Source organism: Pristiophorus japonicus, chromosome 20 (genome assembly GCF_044704955.1).
Source record: "Pristiophorus japonicus isolate sPriJap1 chromosome 20, sPriJap1.hap1, whole genome shotgun sequence".
NCBI classification, from domain to species: Eukaryota; Metazoa; Chordata; class Chondrichthyes; family Pristiophoridae; genus Pristiophorus; species Pristiophorus japonicus.
In genome coordinates, this window is record NC_091996.1 from 40,086,741 (window position 1) to 40,108,433 (window position 21,693).

General features: G+C 60.4%; 2 protein-coding genes across 2 annotated transcripts in view; both read right to left on the reverse strand.

The window, feature by feature from the left end:
* wdr5 (WD repeat domain 5) overlaps positions 1-14,379 on the reverse strand; it is a 40,787-nt gene extending 26,408 nt beyond the window's left edge. The window contains exons 1-2 of the mRNA XM_070862794.1: positions 14,204-14,379; positions 2,563-2,762 (exon numbers count right to left, since the gene is read on the reverse strand). Of these exons, the coding sequence (XP_070718895.1) occupies positions 2,563-2,640 (78 nt within the window). The 5' untranslated portion in view covers positions 2,641-2,762; positions 14,204-14,379. The remainder of the gene's footprint in view (positions 1-2,562; positions 2,763-14,203) is intronic.
* A 4,714-nt stretch (positions 14,380-19,093) lies between these two features.
* On the reverse strand, positions 19,094-21,520 carry LOC139232738 (spidroin-1-like). The gene has a single exon (XM_070863247.1). It carries the CDS (start codon positions 21,518-21,520, stop codon positions 19,094-19,096), a length of 2,427 nt encoding a protein of 808 aa, XP_070719348.1.
* Between the last annotated feature and the right edge of the window lie 173 nt (positions 21,521-21,693).

Here is a 21,693-nt window from a genome sequence, read left to right on the forward strand (position 1 = left end):
TCAACCTGCCCTGCCACCTTCAACATTTTGCGCACATTACCCCCAGATCTCTCTGTTCATGCATCCCCTGTAGGATTATACCCTTCAGTTTATATTGCCTCTCCTTGTTCTTACTGCCAAAATGTATCACTTTGCACTTTTCTGCGTTAAATTTCATCTGCCATGTGTCCTATGTATGTTCTCTTGAAGTCTATCACTATCCTCCTCACAATTCACTATACTTCCAATTTTTGTGTTATCTGCAAATTCTGAAATTGTTCCCTGTACACCCATTTCCAAGTCATTGATATGTATCAAGAAAAGCAGTGGTCCGAGTACCGACCCCTGGGGAACACCACTATATACCTTCCTCCAGTCCGAAAAACAACTGTTCACCACTACTCTCTGTAGCCTGTCACTTAGCCAATCTCGTATCCATGCTGCCACTGTCCCTTTTATTCCATGGGCTTCAACTTTGCTGGCAAGCCTATTATGTGGCACTTTGTCGAACGCCTTTTGGAAATCCATGTACACCACGTCAACCGCATTACCCTCATCAACCCTCACTGTTACCTCATCAAAAAACTCGATCAAGTTGGTTAAACACGATTTGCCTTTAACAAATCCGTGCTGGCTTTCCTTAATTAATCCAAACTTGTCCAAGTGACTTAATTTTGTCCCGGATTATTGTTTCTAAAAGCTTCCCCACTACCGAGGTTAAACTGACTGGTCTCGAGTTGCTGGGTTTATCCTTACACCCTTTTTTGAACAATGGTGTAACATTTGCAATTCCACAGTGCTCTGGCACCACCCCGTCTCCATGGAGGATTGGAGGATCAGGGCAGTACTGTTTCAAATTTACTTCCCTCAGCATCCTAGGATGCACCCCATCGGGTCCTGGCGACTTATCTACTTTAAGTGCAGCCAACCTTCCTAGTACCTCGTCTTTATCAATTCCTATCACATCCAGTATCTCAACAACTCATTACTATGACTTTGGCAGCATTGGTGAAGACAGATGTAAAGTACTTTTAAAGTAGCTCCGCTATGCCCTCTGCCTCCATGCGTAGGTCTCCTTTTTGGTCTTTAATCGGCCCCACCCCTCCTCCTACTACCCGTTTACTATTTATATGCCTATAGAAGACTTTTGGATTACCTTTTATATTAGCTGCCAATCTATTCTCATACTCTCTCTTTGCCCCCCTTATTTCCTTTTGCACTTGCCCTCTGAATTTTCTATATTCAGTCTGGTTCTCATTTATTTTCTCAACCCGACATCTATCATACGTCCCCTTTTTCTGCTTCACCCGTTTCCCACATTACAACAGTGACTACACTCCAAAAGTACTTCATTGGCTGTAAAGCGCTTTTGAGTCATCCGGTAGTTGTGAAAGGTGCTATATAAATGCAAGTCTTTCTTTTTCTTTCGTTATCCAGGGAGCTCTGGCTTTAGTTGTCTTACCTTTCCCTCTTGGGGGAATGTACCTCGATTGTACCCGAACCATCTCCTCTTTAAAGGCAGCCCATTGTTCGATTACAGTTCTGACTGCCAATCTTGGATTCCAATTTATGGGTGAGGGGACGCTGTTGGAGAGTGAGGGAGCAGGGGACACACAAACCGTGCAAAAGAAACTGTATACACTCGACATTTTGTTCATACCAGGTAATTGGTGGGGGGGGGGGGGTGGAGGGGGGAAGGAGAGAAGCAGATAACATCTGCAGAGTTGAAGAAGAAAAACATAACATTTCTACAGCGCCGTTAATGGCCTCAAGATGTCGTGTACAAGTGTAGTCACTGTTGTAATGCATGAAAAGCGGCAGCCAATTTGCACCCAGCAAGGTCCCATAAACAGCACTGTGATAATGACCAGATTATCTGTTTTAGTGATGTTGGTTGAGGGATAAATATTAGCCAGGACACCGGGGATAACTCCCCTGCTCTTCTTCCAAGTTATACCATAGGAGAGGAGGAAAACAAGGTCTTGGTTTAAAATCTTATCCGAAACATGGCAGTACAACGCTACTTCAGAACTGCCCCTCCGGCAGTGCGGCGCTCCCTCAGGACTGCCTCTCCGACAGTGCTGCGTTCCCTCAGGACTGCCCCTCCGACAGTGCAGCCCCCTGACAGTGCGGCGCTCCTTCAGTGCTGCCCCCCAACAGTACAACTCTCCCTCAGTACTGCCCCTCCAACACTGTGTCGCTCCCTCAGTACTGCCCCCCCTCCCCCGACAGTGCAGCTCTCCTTCAGTACTGCCCCCCCCCCCACCCCCGACACTGCGGCACTCTCTCAGTACTGCCCCTCCGACAGTGCAGCACTCCTTCAGTACTGCCCCCCCGACACTGCGGCACTCTCTCAGTACTGCCCCTCCGACAGTGCAGCAGCCCTCAGTACTGCCCCTCCGACAGTGTGGCGCTCCCTCAAGTACTGCACTTGGAGTTCAGCCTGGATTACAGGCTCAGTTCTCTGGAGTGGGGACTTTTCCCCACGACCTCCTGACTGAGACGATGGTGCCAGCACTGAGCCACGGTTGAATGGCCTGTGCGTGGTGTGTGAGTCTCCCCGGTGAATGTTTTTTTACTCGCCTTGTTTTGATTGGAGGAAGAAGATGCTGATTGTGTTTTCGTGCACTCCGACTCGGATTTCTTGTCTTCAGTCGACATCGTTGCGAGGCCGTCAGAGTTCCGATGTTTCAATGGATGAGGGCAAGGCTCGTGCCCAAACACCAGCTAAATGCAACCCCCTTCCCCAGGAACAGCCGGAGTGGACAGTGTCTCTGTAAAAACTGGACAAAATGTAACAACGGTCAGTCAGAAACACAGCTCACAGCCACATGGACAGACGATGGAACATGGCAATCTCACAGAGCTGGAGGCTGTACTCACTCAATGAATCCCTCAACAGACTGACTTGGGTTTCAGAGCTGCATAAAACAAGGTCTGTCCACATATGTCTCTGAAAAACTTCAACTTACAGCACAAAACAAATCATAGATAACAGGCACAAATGGACTCGCCGGGTTGATCACCACTGTATGGAAAGGACACGGGTAGGAGAAGGGCGAAAAAGGGGCTCCGGGGGGGGGGGAGAAGAGGGGGCCGCGGGGGGGGAGGGGGCAGTGGAGGAGTTGCAGAAAGGGGGCTGCTGGGGGTGGAGGAGAAAGGAGCAGTGGAGGGGGCCGCGGTGGGGGGGGGGGAGGAGGGGAAGCGGGCGGCGGGGGGAGGCGGAGGGAGTGAGGCGGGCTGTGGGGGAGGCGAGAGGGGAGGGAGACGGGGGGGGGGGAAGGGTGGGTGGCGGGGGGGGGGGGGGAGAGGGAGGGAGGGTGGCGGGGGGAGGGAGTGAGGCGGGGGGGGGGGGGGGAGGGGGAGGGAGGGTGCCAGGGGAGGGAGTGAGGCGGGGGGAGGGGGAGGGAGGGTGCCGGGGGAGGGAGGGTGGCGGGCTGTGGGGGAGGCGAGAGGGGAGGGAGACGGGGGGGGGGGGGGGGAGGGAGGGTGGCGGGGGGAGGGAGTGAGGCGGGGGGGGGAGAGGGGGGAGGGAGTGAGGCGGGGGGGGAAGGGAGGGTGGCGGGGGGGGGGAGGGGGAGGGAGTGAGGCGGGCTGTGGGGGAGGCGAGAGGGGAGGGAGACAGGGGGGGGGAGGGAGGGTGGCGGGGGGAGGGAGTGAGGCGGGGGGAGGGAGTGAGGCGGGGGGAGGGAGTGAGGCGGGGGAGGGGGGGAGGGAGTGAGGCGGGGGGGGGGGGAGGGGGAGGGAGGGTGCCAGGGGAGGGAGTGAGGCGGGGGGAGGGGGAGGGAGGGTGCCGGGGGAGGGAGGGTGGCGGGCTGTGGGGGAGGCGAGAGGGGAGGGAGACGGGGGGGGGGGGAGGGAGGGTGGCGGGGGGAGGGAGTGAGGCGGGGGGGGTAGAGGGGGGAGTGAGTGAGGCGGGGGGGGGAAGGGAGGGTGGTGGGGGGAGGGAGTGAGGCGGGGGGGGAGGGGGAGGGAGTGAGGCGGGGGGGAGGGGAGGGAGTGAGGCGGGCTGTGGGGGAGGCGAGAGGGGAGGGAGACAGGGGGGGGAAGGGAGGGTGGCGGGGGGAGGGAGTGAGGCGGGGGAGGGGGGAGGGAGTGAGGCGGGGGGGAAGGGAGGGTGGCGGGGGGAGGGAGTGAGGCGGGGGGGGAGGGAGTGAGGTAGGGGGGGAAGGGAGTGAGGTAGTGGGGGAAGGGAGGGTGGCGGGGGGAGGGAGTGAGGCGGGGGAGGGAGTGAGGCAGGGGGGGAAGGGAGGGTGGCGGGGGGAGGGAGTGAGGCGGGCTGTGGGGGAGGCGAGAGGGGAGGGAGACGGGGGGGGGGAGGGAGGGTGGCGGGGGCAGGGAGTGAGGCGGGGGGGGGAGGGGGAGGGAGTGAGGCGGGGTGCTGCGAGGGGTGGGACTGCAGGCACAGGATTGTGTCTGGTCAGTATCAGAGAGCAGTTAAATTACAAACGGCCGAAGAGACCCCTCTCATGATGTTTGGGGGGGGGGGGGGGGGTATGGAAGGGAGGGCAGGGGTGCTCCTGCTGCCACCCTTCAAATACCACCCTGGTGAGTGATACAGTCCCTGCTCAGAGCGCATGCGGGCGGGGCAGGTAACCTCGACAATCCACCTCACGGCAGTATGTTCTCGGGGTTTTGTTCCAATGCAGCCGTTGCCCCTCAGGATGGTTTAACCCCGTGCCCCGACAGTACCCTGCATTGTGCCCCATGGCTAGATATTCTCAGAGGTTGGCAGCACCGACCAATCCCGTAAGTGGACCTTGCATCCTGTGATCCGGGGTGCTCGCTTTCACTGCCCAATACTGAAGTAAACGATTGCGATTGTAACAGAGAGCCCTTACTCTGGACCCCGGATACTGGAAAACAGCTCACGTCCCCCTCTCTCTAAGGGCAGCAGCATTCTATCAAGGCAAAGCCCAGCTTTAGACTGCCCTGCCAATGCATTTATATAAAATACTTGAATGAACACAACACAGTTTTCACAATGCACACAACCAATTTCCCTACGCTCCTCAGATGTGAACATTGGCTCCCTCCCTCCCGCTTTCTAAATGACTCAAGCTAATCTGCTGCAGACTTTCTGAACATATTCCCAGTGAAGTGGGATCAGATGGCTCCCCAAAGTCTGCCTCTGCTAAGCCCCCACTCTCTGAATGGAAGAGAGTGATGTTCTGTCTCATCACCTGATGCAAGAAATCGTCATCTCACAATGGCCAACAAGGTTTGAGTTTGTACAGCTGGCTCATGCTGAGGAAAAGGCCTGCTGCATCCAGCATTGCAGGATTATTAAAACTTTAGATCTGCTCAGGCAACGCTGGCAAAGTCTAACTAGTTCCAGACCCCTCTTGCTCATCGCACACAGCTCCCCCGGGGGCACCACCTCCGGCTGTATGTTGGCAGACCCAGCAGCCGATCGACACCCTGTCAATCGCGCTGGCTGCCTGTTCCGGCCGCGGACCAGTTGTGTATAATCTCACCAACCTGTGCAACTACACTTCCACGCTCACAACCAGTCAGTCAATTAGCAACAATGCCTCCTTCCTTCTCCAGAACACTTGCCCGCTGCTGCTACCTTCGCCGAGACCCTCGCTACATCTCGAGAGGCCATTCCCCGAACGTCTTCCTCGCCAGGATGTCCCGCTCCCACCCTTCAGCTTGGCTCGGCTGCCCCGCTCCCAGACTCCGCACCTAACCTGGGCCGGCGCTCACCACTGTCCAGCACACTGTGGTCCCACCTGCCACTGTAAGCCTCTGTTTGAAGCAGCACGTGGAACTCTCCCGTCATCTTGGCCAACATTTCTCACAACCGACGGCAGCAAAAGCAGATTAACTGGAACTGGCCGATCCTCTCTACTTTGGCGTGGGACCTTGCTGTACACAACATGGCTGCAGCGATTGTCTAAACAAGCCAAAGTAACGGATTACCCGGAGTCACAACTGGGCTGTGCGATAAAGCTCCGCATAAACGCAACTTTCTTGAGTAATCTTCATTTGATTCAGAATGTCACCCAAACTAACTGGAATAAAACAGGAAGCGTGCACCAGCAGATCCAATGCTCCTCACTCCCACAGGCCCCAAACACAACCCAATTTCATGACCCTCTTTTTAAAATCACCTCATTCCGCCTCTCTTCACACAACAGCTGGAATCCAACAGGACTTCCCCGAGGTGCTTCACAACCAGGGCAGGGAAAGGACAGAGTGTGGGGGAGGTGACCAAAGACACGGTCGTCAACGGTGAAGTGTGCACAAAGCAGAGTCACGTGGACAGAGTGTGAGCAAGGCGGTGAGGGGCACACGTAGACGATTTAGGGTCAAAGCGAGAAAGGTTGGCGAGTTAAGTGTGTGCGTTGGGGGGGGGGGGGGGAAAGAGAGCCGCACTGTGTGGGGAGCAGGGGGGTGCCGCACCTTGTGAGCACACGCCAGGGAGATCGACATTTACGCAGGTGGAGCTCACGCACAGCCAGGCATTCCGCGATGCAAAAAGTCCCATATAAAGAAAGACTTGCATTTATACAGCGCCTTGCACAACCACCAGACCTCTCAAAGCACTTTACAGCCAATTAAGTACTTTTGGAGTGTAGTCAATGTTGTAATGTGGAAAACGTAGCAGCCAATTTGCGCACAGCAAGCTCCCACAAACAACAATGTGATAATGACCAGATAATCTGTTTTTATTATGTTGATTGAGGGGTAAATATTGGCCGCAGGACACCGGAGATAACTCCCCTGCTCTTCTTCGAAATAGTGCCATGGGATCTTTTACGGCCATCTGAGAGGGCAGACGGGGCCTCGGTTTAACGTCTCATCCGAAAGACGGCATCTCCAACAGTGCACCATTCCCTCAGTACTGCCCCTCCAACAGTGCGGCGCTCCCTCATTACTGGCTCTCCAACAGTGCACCACTCCCTCAGTACTGCCCCTCCGACAGTGCACCACTCCCTCAGTACTGCCCCTCCGACAGTGCACCACTCCCTCAGTACTGCCCCTCCGACAGTGCACCACTCCCTCAGTACTGCCCCTCCGACTGTGCAGCGCTCCCTCAATATTGCCCCTCCGACAGTGCACCGCTCCCTCAGTACTGCCCCTCCGACAGTGCACCACTCCCTCAGTACTGCCCCTCCGACAGTGTACCACTTCCTCAGTACTGCCCTCCCTCAGTACTGCCCCTCCGACAGTACACCGCTCCCTCAGTACTGCCCCTCCGACAGTGCACCACTTCCTCAGTACTGCCCTCCCTCAGTACTGCCCCTCCGACTGTGCAGCGCTCCCTCAGTACTGCCCCTCCGACTGTGCAGCGCTCCCTCAATATTGCCCCTCTGACAGTGCACCACTCCCTCGGTACTGCCCCTCCGACAGTGCACCACTCCCTCAGTACTGCCCCTCCGACAGTACACCGCTCCCTCAGTACTGCCCTTCTGACAGTACTGCGCTCCCTCAGTACTGCCCCTCCGACTGTGCAGCGCTCCCTCAGTACTGCCCCTCAGACAGTGCAGCTGCTCTGGAATGTCAGCCTGGATTTTTTGTGCTACAAGTTCCTAGAGTGGGACTTGAACCCAAAACCTTCTGACTCAGAGGCAAGTGCTACCCACTGGGCCACAGGTGACACATGTAAATGTAAAGCTGTTTCAGGACCAGTTCACAACAGCAACACCAACCAATGCCATTAATTTGGGTTAACTGTAAATAACTAGGGAACAGTCAGCAAGAGATACACGACTGGGGAAAAAAAATCTATTTCAATTTCAGTGAACGATAGAGCTAGCCCAGATAAACTAGAAAATGTCAAAGACGACAGTTAATAAATAAAGGGAATGTTGAAGTCAATGGTCGGGTACAGACACAGTTAGTTCCACATATTAAGGAGCTGCAGTGAGAGCTGAAACTAACCGGATAAGCTAAAACAATTAGACTTCAAAAAGAGGCATTAGACGGAGGTCGGGCTAATAGCAGAAAAGGAAATCAAGTGGAGTATGAAGAATGATGAGGGAAAATACAGATTAGAAAGTTTAAGATTGGATGTGAAGACTGGCAAGGAAAAAGTAACAGATGTTAAACACATAAAAGGTAGAAAACTAGCAAAAGAGAGCGTGCAGTGCAATTAAAGACGGACAAATAATATCTGAGGTTGAAGGAAGGGCAGATACTAAATGAGGACGTTGCCGTTGTTTGCACAGGAGTGGGATTGGTAGGAGTGAAAGGATACATGAGTGGGGGAGCGGTTAGAGGGTAACTATAGGAAACATGGAGCTGATAAAATGGGCGGATCTCAAAGTGGAAAGGCTCAGACGCTGAGAGAAGTCAGAGAGGAAATAGCAGAGGTTCGGACCACAATCTTTCAAACATCCTTAGATATGGAGGCTGTACCAGAGGACTGGAGGGTTGATCATCTGACCGATCATGTGACACCTGTGTTCAAAAAGGGAGAAACCACAGCACAGGCGGTTTAACGTCAGTGGCACGATAACTTATTGACCTTTATCAGCCGAGGCATAGAATACAAGAGCAGGGAGGTGATGAACTACTTAGGCCGCAGCTAGAGTATTGCCTGCAGTTCTGGTCACATTACAGGAAAGATATATTTGCACTCGAGAGGGTACAGAGGAGATTTACGAGGATGTTGCCAGGACTGGATAATTTTAGCTATGAGGAAAGATTGGATAGGCTAGGGTTGTTTTCTTTGGAACAGAGAAGGCTGAGGGGAGATCTTGTTGAGGTGTATAAAATTATGAGGGGCTCAGATAGAGTGGATAGGAAGGACCTATTCCCTTAGCAGAGGGGTCAAAACCAGGGACATAAAATAAGTAGAAGACACTAAAAACATCCCAATAGTGAATAATCAAGGGGCTATAGGGAGGGAAGAACTTAATACAATCACTATCACTAATGAAGTAGTACTTGGTAAAATAATGGGACTATAGGTGCACAAGTCTCCTGGACCTGATGGCTTACATTCAAGGGTCTTAAAACAAGTGGCTGCAGAGGTTGTAATCTATCAATATTCCCTGGAATCTGGGGCGGTCCCAGCAGATTGGAAAACCGCAAATGTAACGGCCCTATTTAAAAAAGGAGGCAGACAGAAAGCAGGAAATTATAGACCAGTTAGCCTAACATCTGTCATTGGGAAAATGCTGGACTCCATTATTAAGGAAGCAGTAGCAGGACATTTGGAAAAGCATAATACACTCAGAGTCAGCATGGTTTTATGAAAGGGAAATCATGTTTGACAAATTTGCTGCAGCTCGTTGAGGATGTAACGAGCAGAGTGGATAAGGGGGAACCAGTAGATGTGGTGTATTTGGATTTCCAGAAGGCATTCGATAGGTGCCACATAAAAGGTTACTGCACAACGGGTTGGGGGTAATATATTAGCATGGATAGAGGATTGGCCAACTAACAGAAAACAGAGTCGGGATGAACGGCTCATTTTCCGGTTATCAAACAATAACTCGTGCCGCAGGGGCCTCAACTATTTACAATCTATATTAATGACTTGGATGAAGGGACCGAGTGTAATGTCGCCAAGTTTGCTGATGATACAAAGATGGATGGGAAAGCAAATTGTGAGGACACAATAAAAGTCTGCAAAGGGATATAGACAGACTAAGTGAGTGGGCAAAATTTGGCAGATGGAGTATAATGTGGCCTACTCCTGCACCTATTTAATAGGTGCAGGAGTAGGCCATTCAGCCCTTCGAGCCTGCACCACCATTCAATATGATCATGGCTGATCATGCAACTTCAGTACCCCATGATCCCTTTAGCCGTAAGGGCCACATCTAACTCCCTTTTGAATATATCCAATGAACTGGCCTCAACAACTTTCCGTGGTAGAGAATTCCACAGGTTCACAAATCTGAGTGAAGAAGTTTCTCCTCATCTCGGTCCTAAATGGCTTGCCCCTTAAAATATGAGGTTATCCACTTTGGCAGAAAAAATAGAAAACCAAATTATAATTTAAATGGAGAAAAATTGCAAAGTACAGAGGGACCTGGGGGTCCTTGTGCATGAAACACAAATAGTGTGCAGGTACAAGAAGTAATCAGGAAGGCAAATGGAATGTTGGCCTTTATTGCAAGGGGGATAGAGTATAAAAGCAGAGAAGTCCTGCTACAACTGTACAGGGTATTGGTGTGGCCACACTTGGAGTACTACGTACAGTTTTGGTCTCCGTATTTAAGGAAGGATATATTTGCATTGGAGGCTGTTCAAAGAAGGTTCACTAGGTTGATTCCGGAGATGAGGGGGTTGACTTATAAAGATAGGTTGAGTAGGTTAGGCCTATACTCAATGGAGTTCAGAAGAATGAGAAATGATCTTATCGAAACATATAAGATAATGAGGGGGCTCAACAAGGTGGACGCAGAAAGGATATTTCCACTCATAGGTGAAACTAAAACTAGGGGACATAGTCTTAGAATAAGGGGACAACAATTTAAAACTGAGATGAGGAGGAATTTCTTTTCTCAGAGGGTTGTAAATCTGTGGAATTCTCTGCCCCAGAGAGCTGTGGAGTCTGGGTCATTGAATATATTTATTGCCTAGACAGATTTTTGAACGATCAGGGAGTAAAGGGTTATGGGGAGCGGGCAGGGAAGTGGAGCGGAGTCCATGATCAGATCAGCCATGATCTTATTAAATGGCGGAGCAGGCTCGAGGGGCCAGGTGGCCTACTCCTATTTCTTACGTTAGGGGATCTGAGGTGCAACTGCTTCACCCAGAGGGTGGTGGGGGTCTGGAACTCACTGCCTGAAAAGGGAGGTAGAGGCAGAAACCCTCACCACATTTAAACAGTACTTGGATGTGCACTTGAAGTGCCGTAACCTATAGGGCTACAGACCAAGAGCTGGAAAGTGGGATTAGGCTGGATAGCTCTTTGTTGGCCAGCGTGGCCACGATGGGCTGAAATGGCCTGCTTCCGTGCTGTAAATTTCTATGATTCTAATTTCTAGCGACCAGAATACACGATAAAAATTAAACTCATTTAGAAAGACATGTTAATTAGGGACAGCCAGCACGGATTTATAAAAAGCAAGTCAGGTCTGACAAATCTAGTAAGAGTTCTTTAAGAAAATAGGGTGTATTTATAAAGGAAATGCAGTGGATGTTGTTTATATGGATTTTCAAAAGGCATTTGAGAAGGTGCCACATAGGAGGCCTGTTGATAAAATGAAGACATTTTATTAAAGGGAGTGTGGCAGCGTGGACAAGAAGTTTGTTAAAAGACAGAGACCAGATTAGTGATTAATGGCTGTTGTCAGACTGGAGGGATGTGAACAGTCGCGTCCCCCAGGTATCAGTGTGCGGACCTGAGGATCGGGCGGGAAAGTGAAGCTGAGGTCAAAAACCAGTTATGATCTTATTGAATGGCGGAGCAGGCTCGAGGGGCCATATGGCCATTAATTCTTATGACCATTGCTCTTCGCAATGTAGAGAAATGATCCGGACTTGGATCCTGGGCCACAGCATCAAGGTTTGCAGCTAACATGACAATATGGAGAATGGTTAACCGTGAAGTGGATTAGAAGTAACTTCAAGAGGGCATAAAATCCTGCAGATGCTGCAAACCTGAAATATAAGCAGCACTGAGGTCAAACAGCGTCTGTGGAGAGGGAGAAGGGAGGTGTTCACGTCTCAGGCCCATGACCCTAGGTCAGACAGTGCCTGTGGAGAGGGGGAAGGCCCCTGTAATCAGGGTTGGTGACTTTATTCGTGAGGAGGCAGGTGGGGAGATTTAATACTGGGAATTGTGCGGTGATACATTTTGGGAGGAAGGATACAGAGAAGAAATGGGCACAAAATGGTAAAACTTTAACAGCAGAGGAGCAGAGAATCTGAAGGTTTCAGATGCACAAATCTTTGCAAGTGGGAGGACAGTAGATAAAGCTATTAAAAATATGCACACGGGACCCTGGGTTTTATAAATCGGGGCAGAGTACAAAAGCAAAGAGGGAGTGTTAAACGTGTGCAAATCATTGGTGAGGCCACAGTTCAAATAGTGTGTTCAGTTTTGGGCTCCTCACTAGGAATGTCATGGCCATGGAGAGGGTGCAGAAGAGATTCACTGACGATCCCACGCACAAGAGGCTCTAGTTATAAGAGATTAGAGAAACTGGGGCTCTTTGATTAGAAGGTTAAGAGGAGATGTTAAAAAATTGTTCAAAAATCTGAGAGGTTTCACTACGATAAATTAACTATTTTCACTGGTCAGCGATTAGCCGGCATAAATGTAAGATCATCGCCAAGAACTAAGGTAATCGAGGGTAATGGGGAGCAGCAGGGAAGTGGAGTTGAGGCCAAGATCAGATCAGCCATGATCTTAGTGAATGGCGGAGCAGACTCGAGGAACCAAATGGCCGACTCTTGCTCCTATTTTTTATGTATGTTCTTATCAATGTAGGGAGAGATCAGGAGATTGTGTGTTAGGACGTGGTATATCCGACCAAAAACAGGGAGCAGAAGCCACAATAGCTTTTAAAAGGGAAGTGAATAAATATTTAAAAAGAATCATTTTAAAGGATCTGGGGAAAGGGGCAAAGTGGTTCGCTCTCGAAGAGCCAGCCCCGGCCCTAGACCGAATGGCCTCCTTCCACACTGTAAAATTCCATGATTCTGTTCTAAGCTTCCTGTTCCTGATCACTATCCCGCAAGAAAGCTGGCGTGTGTGGATGTGGGGTACGGATAGGGAGGTTGTAGTCTGCTGTGCTCATCGCCTCATCTGGTGCTTGAAGAATGGTGATACAGGCGAAGTATTGGGAGCCAGTGAGGATCCAAGCAGCAGCAAGAGTCTGCATCTTCAGGAGAGGAGAGAAATGGGGGGAAAAAACACAACTTAATCCGTCTGAAAACCTGCCCTCTCGCAAACCCATCTGGGGATGCTGAGCTGGCAGCTGCTGCTGTTCTGTGTTACAAACACTGAACACTTACAACTCCTGTGACAGCTCTGCCGTCTAACCTAGCCCCCATCTTGCACAGAAACACCCACATTCCTGCCTGTAACACCAAACAGACCCGAATCCCAAATGAAACCACAAAGTTGCTCAGAGATGAAGGAATTATTTCAACGTGTTGGATAATTCTTACAGTGGAGACCAAGAAACACCAAATTGGCAGATTCCAATACTGCCCCTCCCAACCTGTGCCTGGGTCCTTCCGAAACACCGCATTATATTCCCCAAACATCCCTCCCCACCCACCCCCGCGCCCCAAATATGCCAACTCTCGTCTGGCTACACCTCCGCGGGCGCTGGGCAGCCTCCGGGGCCCCAACATTCTCAGTCACTACAAGCGGGTTATTTAACCGGGGGGGGGGGGGGGGGGGGGGAGCAGCACAGCCCAATCGTGCCCCAAATAATGGCAGCACCAGAGGGGCCCCCAGAGCCGGAGTGGGGTCAGAAGCCCAGAATGGTCCCCAACTCCCCAAACCCCCACCCAACCAACCCTTCCCCCTCAACACCCCAAACCCACAACCAACCAACCCTTCCCCCTCAACACCCCAAACCCACAACCAATCAACCCTTCCCCCTCAACACCCCAAACCCACAACCAACCAACCCTTCCCCCTCAACACCCCAAACCCACAACCAAACAACCCTTCCCCCTCAACACCCCAAACCCACAACCAACCAACCCTTCCCCCTCAACACCCCAAACCCACAACCAACCAACCCTTCCCCCTCAACACCCCAAACCCACAACCAATCAACCCTTCCCCCTCAACACCCCAAACCCACAACCAACCAACCCTTCCCCCTCAACACCCCAAACCCACAACCAAACAACCCTTCCCCCTCAACACCCCAAACCCACAACCAACCAACCCTTCCCCCTCAACACCCCAAACCCACAACCAACCAACCCTTCCCCCTCAACACCCCAAACCCACAACCAACCAACCCTTCCCCCTCAACACCCCAAACCCACAACCAACCAACCCCTCCCCCCCCAAACCAAAGGCACATTGAGGAGCCCAGACTGGCCCCCAAATGCCCCGCCCCCTTCCAACCTCTCCATCAATCCCTCCCCCACCCCACAACCCAGGGCACTGAGGCCAATTCCACCCCCAGCGCGCGGTGTGCCGGGCCGGGAGGGATCCCGGGGGTGCTGAGCTGGAAGCCGCCCGGCGACTCCGGTGAGCAGTAGACCCGAGCCCGGGGGCCGGGCACTGGATCGCGGCACAGGCCCCGCGGCCTCCCTCACCCCGGGCCGCCGCCGCCGCGCTCACCTGGTGCTGGGCCTGTATCCCCGGCCTCTCGCTTCCCGGGCCCCGCTCTCGGGCCTCTTTCTCCCCGCGCGGTTGCTGTGGCGGGAGCGCCGAGCCGCCAAACCCGGGCCCGGCAAGCGACAAGGAGCCGACAGGGCCAAGAGCAGCCCCGCGGCCGGACTCCCAGCACAGCGCCCCCTCGCAACACAGCGCACGCTCCCGGGCCCTCCCGCTCCCGGCACAGCGCCCCCTCCCGGCACAGTGGGCCCTCTCGACATAGCGCCCCTCCCGGGCCCTCCTGATGCAGCGCCTCCGCCCCCCCCCCCCACCGCCGACACAACGCCCCCTCCCGGGACCTCCCAGCACAGCGCCCCCTCCCGCAACCTCGCGGCACAGCGAACCTCCCGTGCCCTCCCGGCACAGCACCCTCTCCCGGCATAGCGCCCTCTCCCGGGCTCTCCCGGCACAACGCCCCCATCCCAGGCCCTCCCGGCACAGCGTCCCCCCACGACACAGCGCCCCCTCTCGGGCCCTCCCGGCACAGCGCCCCCTCCCGGCACAGTGGGCCCTCTCGACACAGCGCCCCCTCCCGGCACAGTGAGCCCTCCTGGCACAGCGCCCCTCCCGGGCCCTCCCGGTACTGCGCCCCCTCCCGGGCCCTCCCGCAACAGCGCCCCCTCCCGGGCCTTCCGGGCACAGCGCCTACTCCCGGCACAGCGCGCCTCCCGGGCCCCCCCTCCCTCGACACTGCGCCCCCTCCCAGCACAGCGCTCCCTCCCGGGACCTCCCGGCACAGCGACCCCTTCCCGGGCCCTCCCGGCACAGCGTCCCCTTCCCGGGCCCTCCCGGCACAGCGCCCCTTCCCGGGACCTCCCGGCACAGCGACCTTTCCAGCACAGTGCCCCCTCCCGGCCCTCCCGGCACAGCGTCCCCTTCCCGGGCCCTCCCGGCACAGCGTCCCCTTCCCGGGCCATCCCGGCACAGCGGCCCCTCCCGGCACAGTGCCCCCTCCTGGGCCCTCCCGGCACAGCGTCCCCTCCCGGGACCTCCCGGCACAGCGACCCTCCCAGCACAGTGCCCCGTCCCGGGCCCTCCCGGCACAGCGTCCCCTTCCCGGGCCGTCCCAGCACAGCGGCCCTTCCCTGACCCTCCCGGCACAGTGCCCCCTCCTGGGCCCTCCCGGCACAGCGTCCCCCTCTTGTCACAGCCCCCCTTCCGGGCCCTCCTGGCACAGCACCCCCTCCCGGCACAGCGCCCCTTCCCGGGCCGTTCCAGCACAGCACCCCCTCCCAGCACAGCGCCCCCTCCCGGGCCCTCCCGGCACAGCGTCCCCTTCCCGGGTCCTACCGGCACAGCGCCCCCTCCCAGGCCCTCCTGGCACACGCCCTCTCCCGAGCCCTCCTGGCACAGCGCCCCCTCCTGGGCCTCCCGGCACAGCGGTCCCTCCCGGCACAGCGCCCCCTCCTGGCACAGCGTCCCCTCCCAGGCCCTCCTGGCACATCGCCCCTCCCGGCACAGAGCCCCCTCCCTGGCCCTCCCGGCACAGAGCCCACTCCCTGGCCCTCCCGGCACAGCGCCCCTTCCTGGTACAGTGCCCCCTCCCGGCACAGCGGCCCCTCCCGGACCCTCCTGGCACAGCGCAACCTCCTGGCCCAGCGCCCCATCCCGGGCCCTCCTGGCATGGCACCCCTCCCGGCACAGCGCCCTTTCCTGGGCCTTCCTGGCACAGCGCCTCCTCCCAGCACAGCGCCCCTTCCCGGGCCCTCCTGGCACAGCGTCCCCTTCTGGCACAGCGCTCCCTCCCGGACCCTCCCGGCACAGCGTCCCTCCCAGACCCTCCCGGCACAGCGCTCATTCCCGGACCCTCTCGGCACAGCGTCCCCTTCCCGGGCCCTCCCGGCACAGCGTCCCCTTCCCAGGCCCTCCTCGCACAGCGCCCCCCCCAGACCCTCCCGGCACAGCACCCCCTCGTGGGCCCTCCCGGCACAGCACCCATTCTCGGCACAGCGCAATCTCCCGGCCCTTCTGGCACAGCGCCCCCTCCCGGCACAGAACCTCCTCCCGGCACAGCGTCCCCTCCAGGCGCTCCTGACACAGCGCCCCCTCCCGGCACAGCGGCCCTCCAGACACAGCGCCCCCTCCCGGCACAGCGCACCTTCCCGGGCCCTCCATGCACAGCGCCCCTCGCAGGCCTCCTGGCACAGCGCCCCCTCCCGGCCCTCCCGGCACAGCGTCCCCTTCCCGGGCCATCCCGGCACAGCGGCCCCTCCCGGGACCTCCCGGCACAGCGACCCTCCCAGCACAGTGCCCCGTCCCGGGCCCTCCCGGCACAGCGTCCCCTTCCTGGGCCGTCCCGGCACAGCGGCCCCTCCCTGACCCTCCCGGCACAGTGCCCCCTCCTGGGCCCTCCCGGCACAGCGTCCCCCTCTTGTCACAGCCCCCCTTCCGGGCCCTCCTGGCACAGCACCCCCTCCCGGCACAGCGCCCCTTCCCGGGCTGTTCCAGCACAGCACCCCCTCCCGGCACAGCGCCCCCTCCCGGGCCCTCCCGGCACAGCGTCCCCTTCCCGGGTCCTACCGGCACAGCGCCCCCTCCCAGGCCCTCCTGGCACACGCCCTGTCCCGAGCCCTCCTGGCACAGCGCCCTCTCCTGGGCCTCCCGGCACAGCGGTCCCTCCCGGCACAGCGCCCCCTCCTGGCACAGCGTCCCCTCCCAGGCCCTCCTGGCACATCGCCCCTCCCGGCACAGAGCCCCCTCCCTGGCCCTCCCGGCACAGAGCCCACTCCCTGGCCCTCCCGGCACAGCGCCCCTTCCTGGTACAGTGCCCCCTCCTGGCACAGCGGCCCCTCCTGGACCCTCCTGGCACAGCGCAACCTCCTGGCCCAGCGCCCCATCCCGGGCCCTCCTGGCATGGCAACCCTCCCGGCACAGCGCCCTTTCCTGGGCCCTCCTGGCACAGCGCCTCCTCCCAGCACAGCGCCCCTTACAAGGCCCTCCTGGCACAGCGTCCCCTCCTGGCACAGCGCTCCCTCCCGGACCCTCCCGGCACAGCATCCCTCCCAGACCCTCCCGGCACAGCGCTCATTCCCGGACCCTCTCGGCACAGCGTCCCCTTCCCGGGCCCTCCCGGCACAGCGTCCCCTTCCCAGGCCCTCCTGGCAAAGCGCCCCCCCAGACCCTCCCGGCACAGCACCCCCTCGTGGGCCCTCCCGGCACAGCGCCCACTCTCGGCACAGCGCAATCTCCCAGCCCTTCTGGCACAGCGCCCCCTCCCGGCACAGAACCTCCTCCCGGCACAGCGTCCCCTCCCGGCGCTCCTGACACAGCGCCCCCTCCCGGCACAGCGGCCATCCAGACACAGCGCCCCCTCCCGGCACAGCGCCCCTTCCCGGGCCCTCCATGCACAGCGCCCCCTCCTGGCACAGCGCCCCTCACAGGCCTCCTGGCACAGCGCTCCGTCCCGGGCCTTCCCGGCAGAGCGTCCACTTCCCGGGCCCTCCCGGCATAGCGCCCCCTCCCGGGCCCTCTCGACACAGCCCCCCATCCCGAGCCCTCCCAGCACAGCGCCCCTCCCAGGACCTCCCAGCACAGCGGCCCTTCCCGGGTCCTCCCAGCACAGTGCCCCCTCCCGCAACCTCGAGGCACAGCGACCCTCCCGTGCCCTCCCGGCACAGCTCCCTCTCCCGGCATAACGCCCTCTCCCGGGCCCTTCCGGCACAGCGCCCCCCTCCCAGGCCCTCCCGGCACAGCGCCCCTCCCGGGCCCTCCCGGAACAGCGTCCCCCCGCCACACAGCGCCCCCTCTCGGGCCCTCCCGGCACAGCGCCCCCTCGCGACACAGCGCCCCCTCCCGGGCCCTCCCGGCACAGCGCCGCCTTCCGGGCCTTCCGGGCACAGCGCCCCCTCCCGGCACAGCGCGCCTCCCGGGCCCCCCCTCCCCCGACTCTGCGCCCCCTCCCAGCACAGCGCTCCCTCCCGGGCCCTCCCAGCACAGCGCCCCCTCCCGGCACAGCGACCCTTCCAGCACAGTGCCCCCTCCCGGCCCTCCCGGCACACCGTCCCCTTCCCGGGCCCTCCCGGCACAGCGTCCCCTTCCCGGGCCATCCCGGCACAGCGCCAACTCCCTGACCCTCCCGCCACAGTGCCCCCTCCTGGGCCCTCCCGGCACAGCATCCCCCACCCGGCACAGCGCCCCTCCCGGCCCTCCTGACACAGCGCCCACTCCCAGGCACTCCCGGCCCACGCCCTCTCCCGAGCCCTACTGGCACAGCGTCCCCTCCTGGGCCCTCCCGGCACAGCGGTCCCTCCCGGCACAGTACCTCCTCCCGGCACATCGCCCCCTCCCAGCCATCCTGGCACAGCGCCCCCTCCCGGCACCGCACCTCCTCCTGGCACAGCGTCCCCTCCCAGGCCCTCCTGGCACAGCGCCCCTCCCGGGCCCTCCCGGCACAGAGCCCCCTCCCTGGCCCTCCCGGCACAGCGCCCGCTCCCGTACCCTCCCGGCACACTGTCCCCTCCCTCCCGGGTCCTCCCATCACAGTGTCAGTTCCCTCCCAGCACAGCGCCCCTCCCAGCACAGAGCCCCCTCCCTGGCCCTCCCGGCACAGAGCCCATTCCCTGGCCCTCCCGGCACAGCGCCCCTTCCTGGTACAGTGCCCCCTCCCGGCACAGCAGCCCGTCCCGGACCCTCCTGGCACACCGCAACCTCCTGGCCCAGCGCCCCATCCCGGGCCCTCCTGGCATGGCACCCCTCCCGGCACAGCGCCCTTTCCTGGGCCCTCCTGGCACAGCGCCTCCTCCCAGCACAGCGCCCCTTCCCGGGCCCTCCTGGCACAGCGTCCCCTCCTGGCACAGCGCTCCCTCCCGGACCCTCCCGGCACAGCGTCCCTCCCAGACCCTCCCGGCACAGCGCTCATTCCCGGACCCTCTCGGCACAGCGTCCCCTTCCCGGGCCCTCCCGGCACAGCATCCCCTTCCCAGGCCCTCCCGGCACAGCGCCCCCCCCCGACCCTCCCGGCACAGCACCCCCTCGTGGGCCCTCCCGGCACAGCGCCCACTCTCGGCTCAGCGCAACCTCCCGGCCCTTCTGGCACAGCGCCCCCTCCCGGCACAGAACCTCCTCCCGGCACAGCGTCCCCTCCCGGCGCTCCTGACACAGCGCCCCCTCCCGGCACAGCGGCCCTCCAGACACAGCGCCCCCTCCCGGCACAGCGCCCCTTCCCGGGCCCTCCATGCACAGCGCCCCCTCCCGGCACAGCGCCCCTCGCAGGCCTCCTGGCACAGCGCTCCGTCCCAGGCCTTCCCGGCAGAGCGTCCACTTCCCGGGCCCTCCCGGCATAGCGCCCCCTCCCGGGCCCTCTCGACACAGCCCCCCATCCCGAGCCCTCCCGGCACAGCGCCCCTCCCAGGACCTCTCAGCACAGCGCCCCTTCCCGGGTCCTCCCAGCACAGTGCCCCCTCCCGCAACCTCGAGGCACAGCGACCCTCCCGTGCCCTCCCGGCACAGCACCCTCTCCCGGCATAGCGCCCTCTCCCGGGCCCTTCCGGCACAGCGCCCCCCTCCCAGGCCCTCCCGGCACAGCGCCCCTCCCGGGCCCTCCCGGAACAGCGTCCCCCCGCCACACAGCGCCCCCTCTCGGGCCCTCCCGGCACAGCGCCCCCTCGTGACACAGCGCCCCCTCCCGGGCCCTCCCGGCACAGCGCGCCTCCCGGGCCCCCCCTCCCCCGACTCTGCGCCCCCTCCCAGCACAGCGCTCCCTCCCGGGCCCTCCCAGCACAGCGCCCCCTCCCGGCACAGCGACCCTTCCAGCACAGTGCCCCCTCCCGGCCCTCCCGGCACACCGTCCCCTTCCCGGGCCCTCCCGGCACAGCGTACTCTTCCCGGGCCCTCCCGGCACAGCGTCCCCTTCCCGGGCCATCCCGGCACAGCGCCCACTCCCTGACCCTCCCGCCACAGTGCCCCCTCCTGAGCCCTCCCGGCACAGCATCCCCCACCCAGCACAGCGCCCCTCCCGGCCCTCCTGACACAGCGCCCACTCCCAGGCACTCCCGGCCCACGCCCTCTCCCGAGCCCTACTGGCACAGCGTCCCCTCCTGGGCCCTCCCGGCACAGCGGTCCCTCCCGGCACAGCACCTCCTCCCGGCACATCGCCCCCTCCCAGCCCTCCTGGCACAGCGCCCCCTCCCGGCACCGCACCTCCTCCTGGCACAGCGTCCCCTCCCAGGCCCTCCTGGCACAGCGCCCCTCCCGGGCCCTCCCGGCACAGAGCCACCTCCCTGGCCCTCCCGGCACAGAGCCCACTCCCTGGCCCTCCCGGCACAGCGTCCCTTCCTGGTACAGCGCCCCCTCCCGGCACAGCGGCCCCTCCCGGACCCTCCTGGCACAGTGCGACCTCCTGGCCCAGCGCCCCAATCTTGGGCCCTCCTGGCACAGCGCCCCTTCCCGGGCCCTCCTGGCACAGCGCCGCCTCCCGGCACAGCGCCTCCTCCCGGGCTCTCCTGGCATGGCACCCCTCCCGGCACAGCGCCCCTTCGCGGGCCCTCCTGGCACAGCACCCCCTCCCAGCACAGCGCCACTTCCCAGGCCCTCCTGGCACAGCATCCCCTCCCGGCACAGCGTCCCCTTCCCTGACCCTCCCGGCACAGCGCCCCCTCGTGGGCCCTCCCGGCACAGCGCCCCCTCTCGGCACAGCGCAACCTCCCGGCCCTCCTGGCACAGCGCCCCCTCCCGGCTCAGAATCTCCTCCCAGCACAGCGCCCCCTCCCGGCGCTCCTGACACAGCGTCCCCTCCCGGCACAGCGGCCCTCCTGACACAGCACCCCCTCCCGGCACAGCGCCCCCTCCCAGGCTCACCCGGCACAGCGCCCCTCGCAGGCCTCCTGGCACAGCGCCCCTTCCCGGGCCCTCCTGGCACAGCACCCCCTCCCAGCACAGCGCCCCTTCCCAGGCCCTCCTGGCACAGCGTCCCCTCTTGGCACAGCGTCCCCTTCCCTGACCCTCCCGGAACTGCGCCCCCTCCTGGGCCCTCCCGGCACAGTGGCCCCTCCCAGCACAGCGGCCCCCCCCCTGCCCTCCTGGCACAGCGCCCCCCTCCCGACACAGCACCTCCTCCCGGCACAGCGCCCCCTCCCAGCCCTCCTGGCACAGCGCCTCCTCCTGGCACAGCGCCCTCTCCCGGGCCCTCCTGGCACAGCGCCCCCTCCCGGGCCCTCCCGGCACAGAGCCCCCACACGGGCCCTCCCGGCACAGCACCCCTTCCTGGTACAGCGCACCCTCCCAGCACAGCGCCGCTTCCCGGGCACCCCTGGCACAGCGCCTGCTCCCGGACCCTCCTGGCATAGCACCCCTCCCAGCACAGCGCCCCTTCCCGGGCCCTCCAGGCACAGCGCCCCCTCCCAGCACAGCGACTCCTCCCAGGCCCTCCAGGCATAGCGCCCGCTCCCGGGCCCTCCCGGCACAGCGCCCGCTCCCGGACCCTCCCGGCACAGCACCCCCTCCCGGACCCTCCCAGC

Coding starts and splice junctions, on each gene's coding strand:
- LOC139232738 (XM_070863247.1), bottom strand. CDS start 21,520: ATGCCAGGAGGGTCCGGGAGCAGGCGCTGTGCCAGGGGTGCCCGGGAA.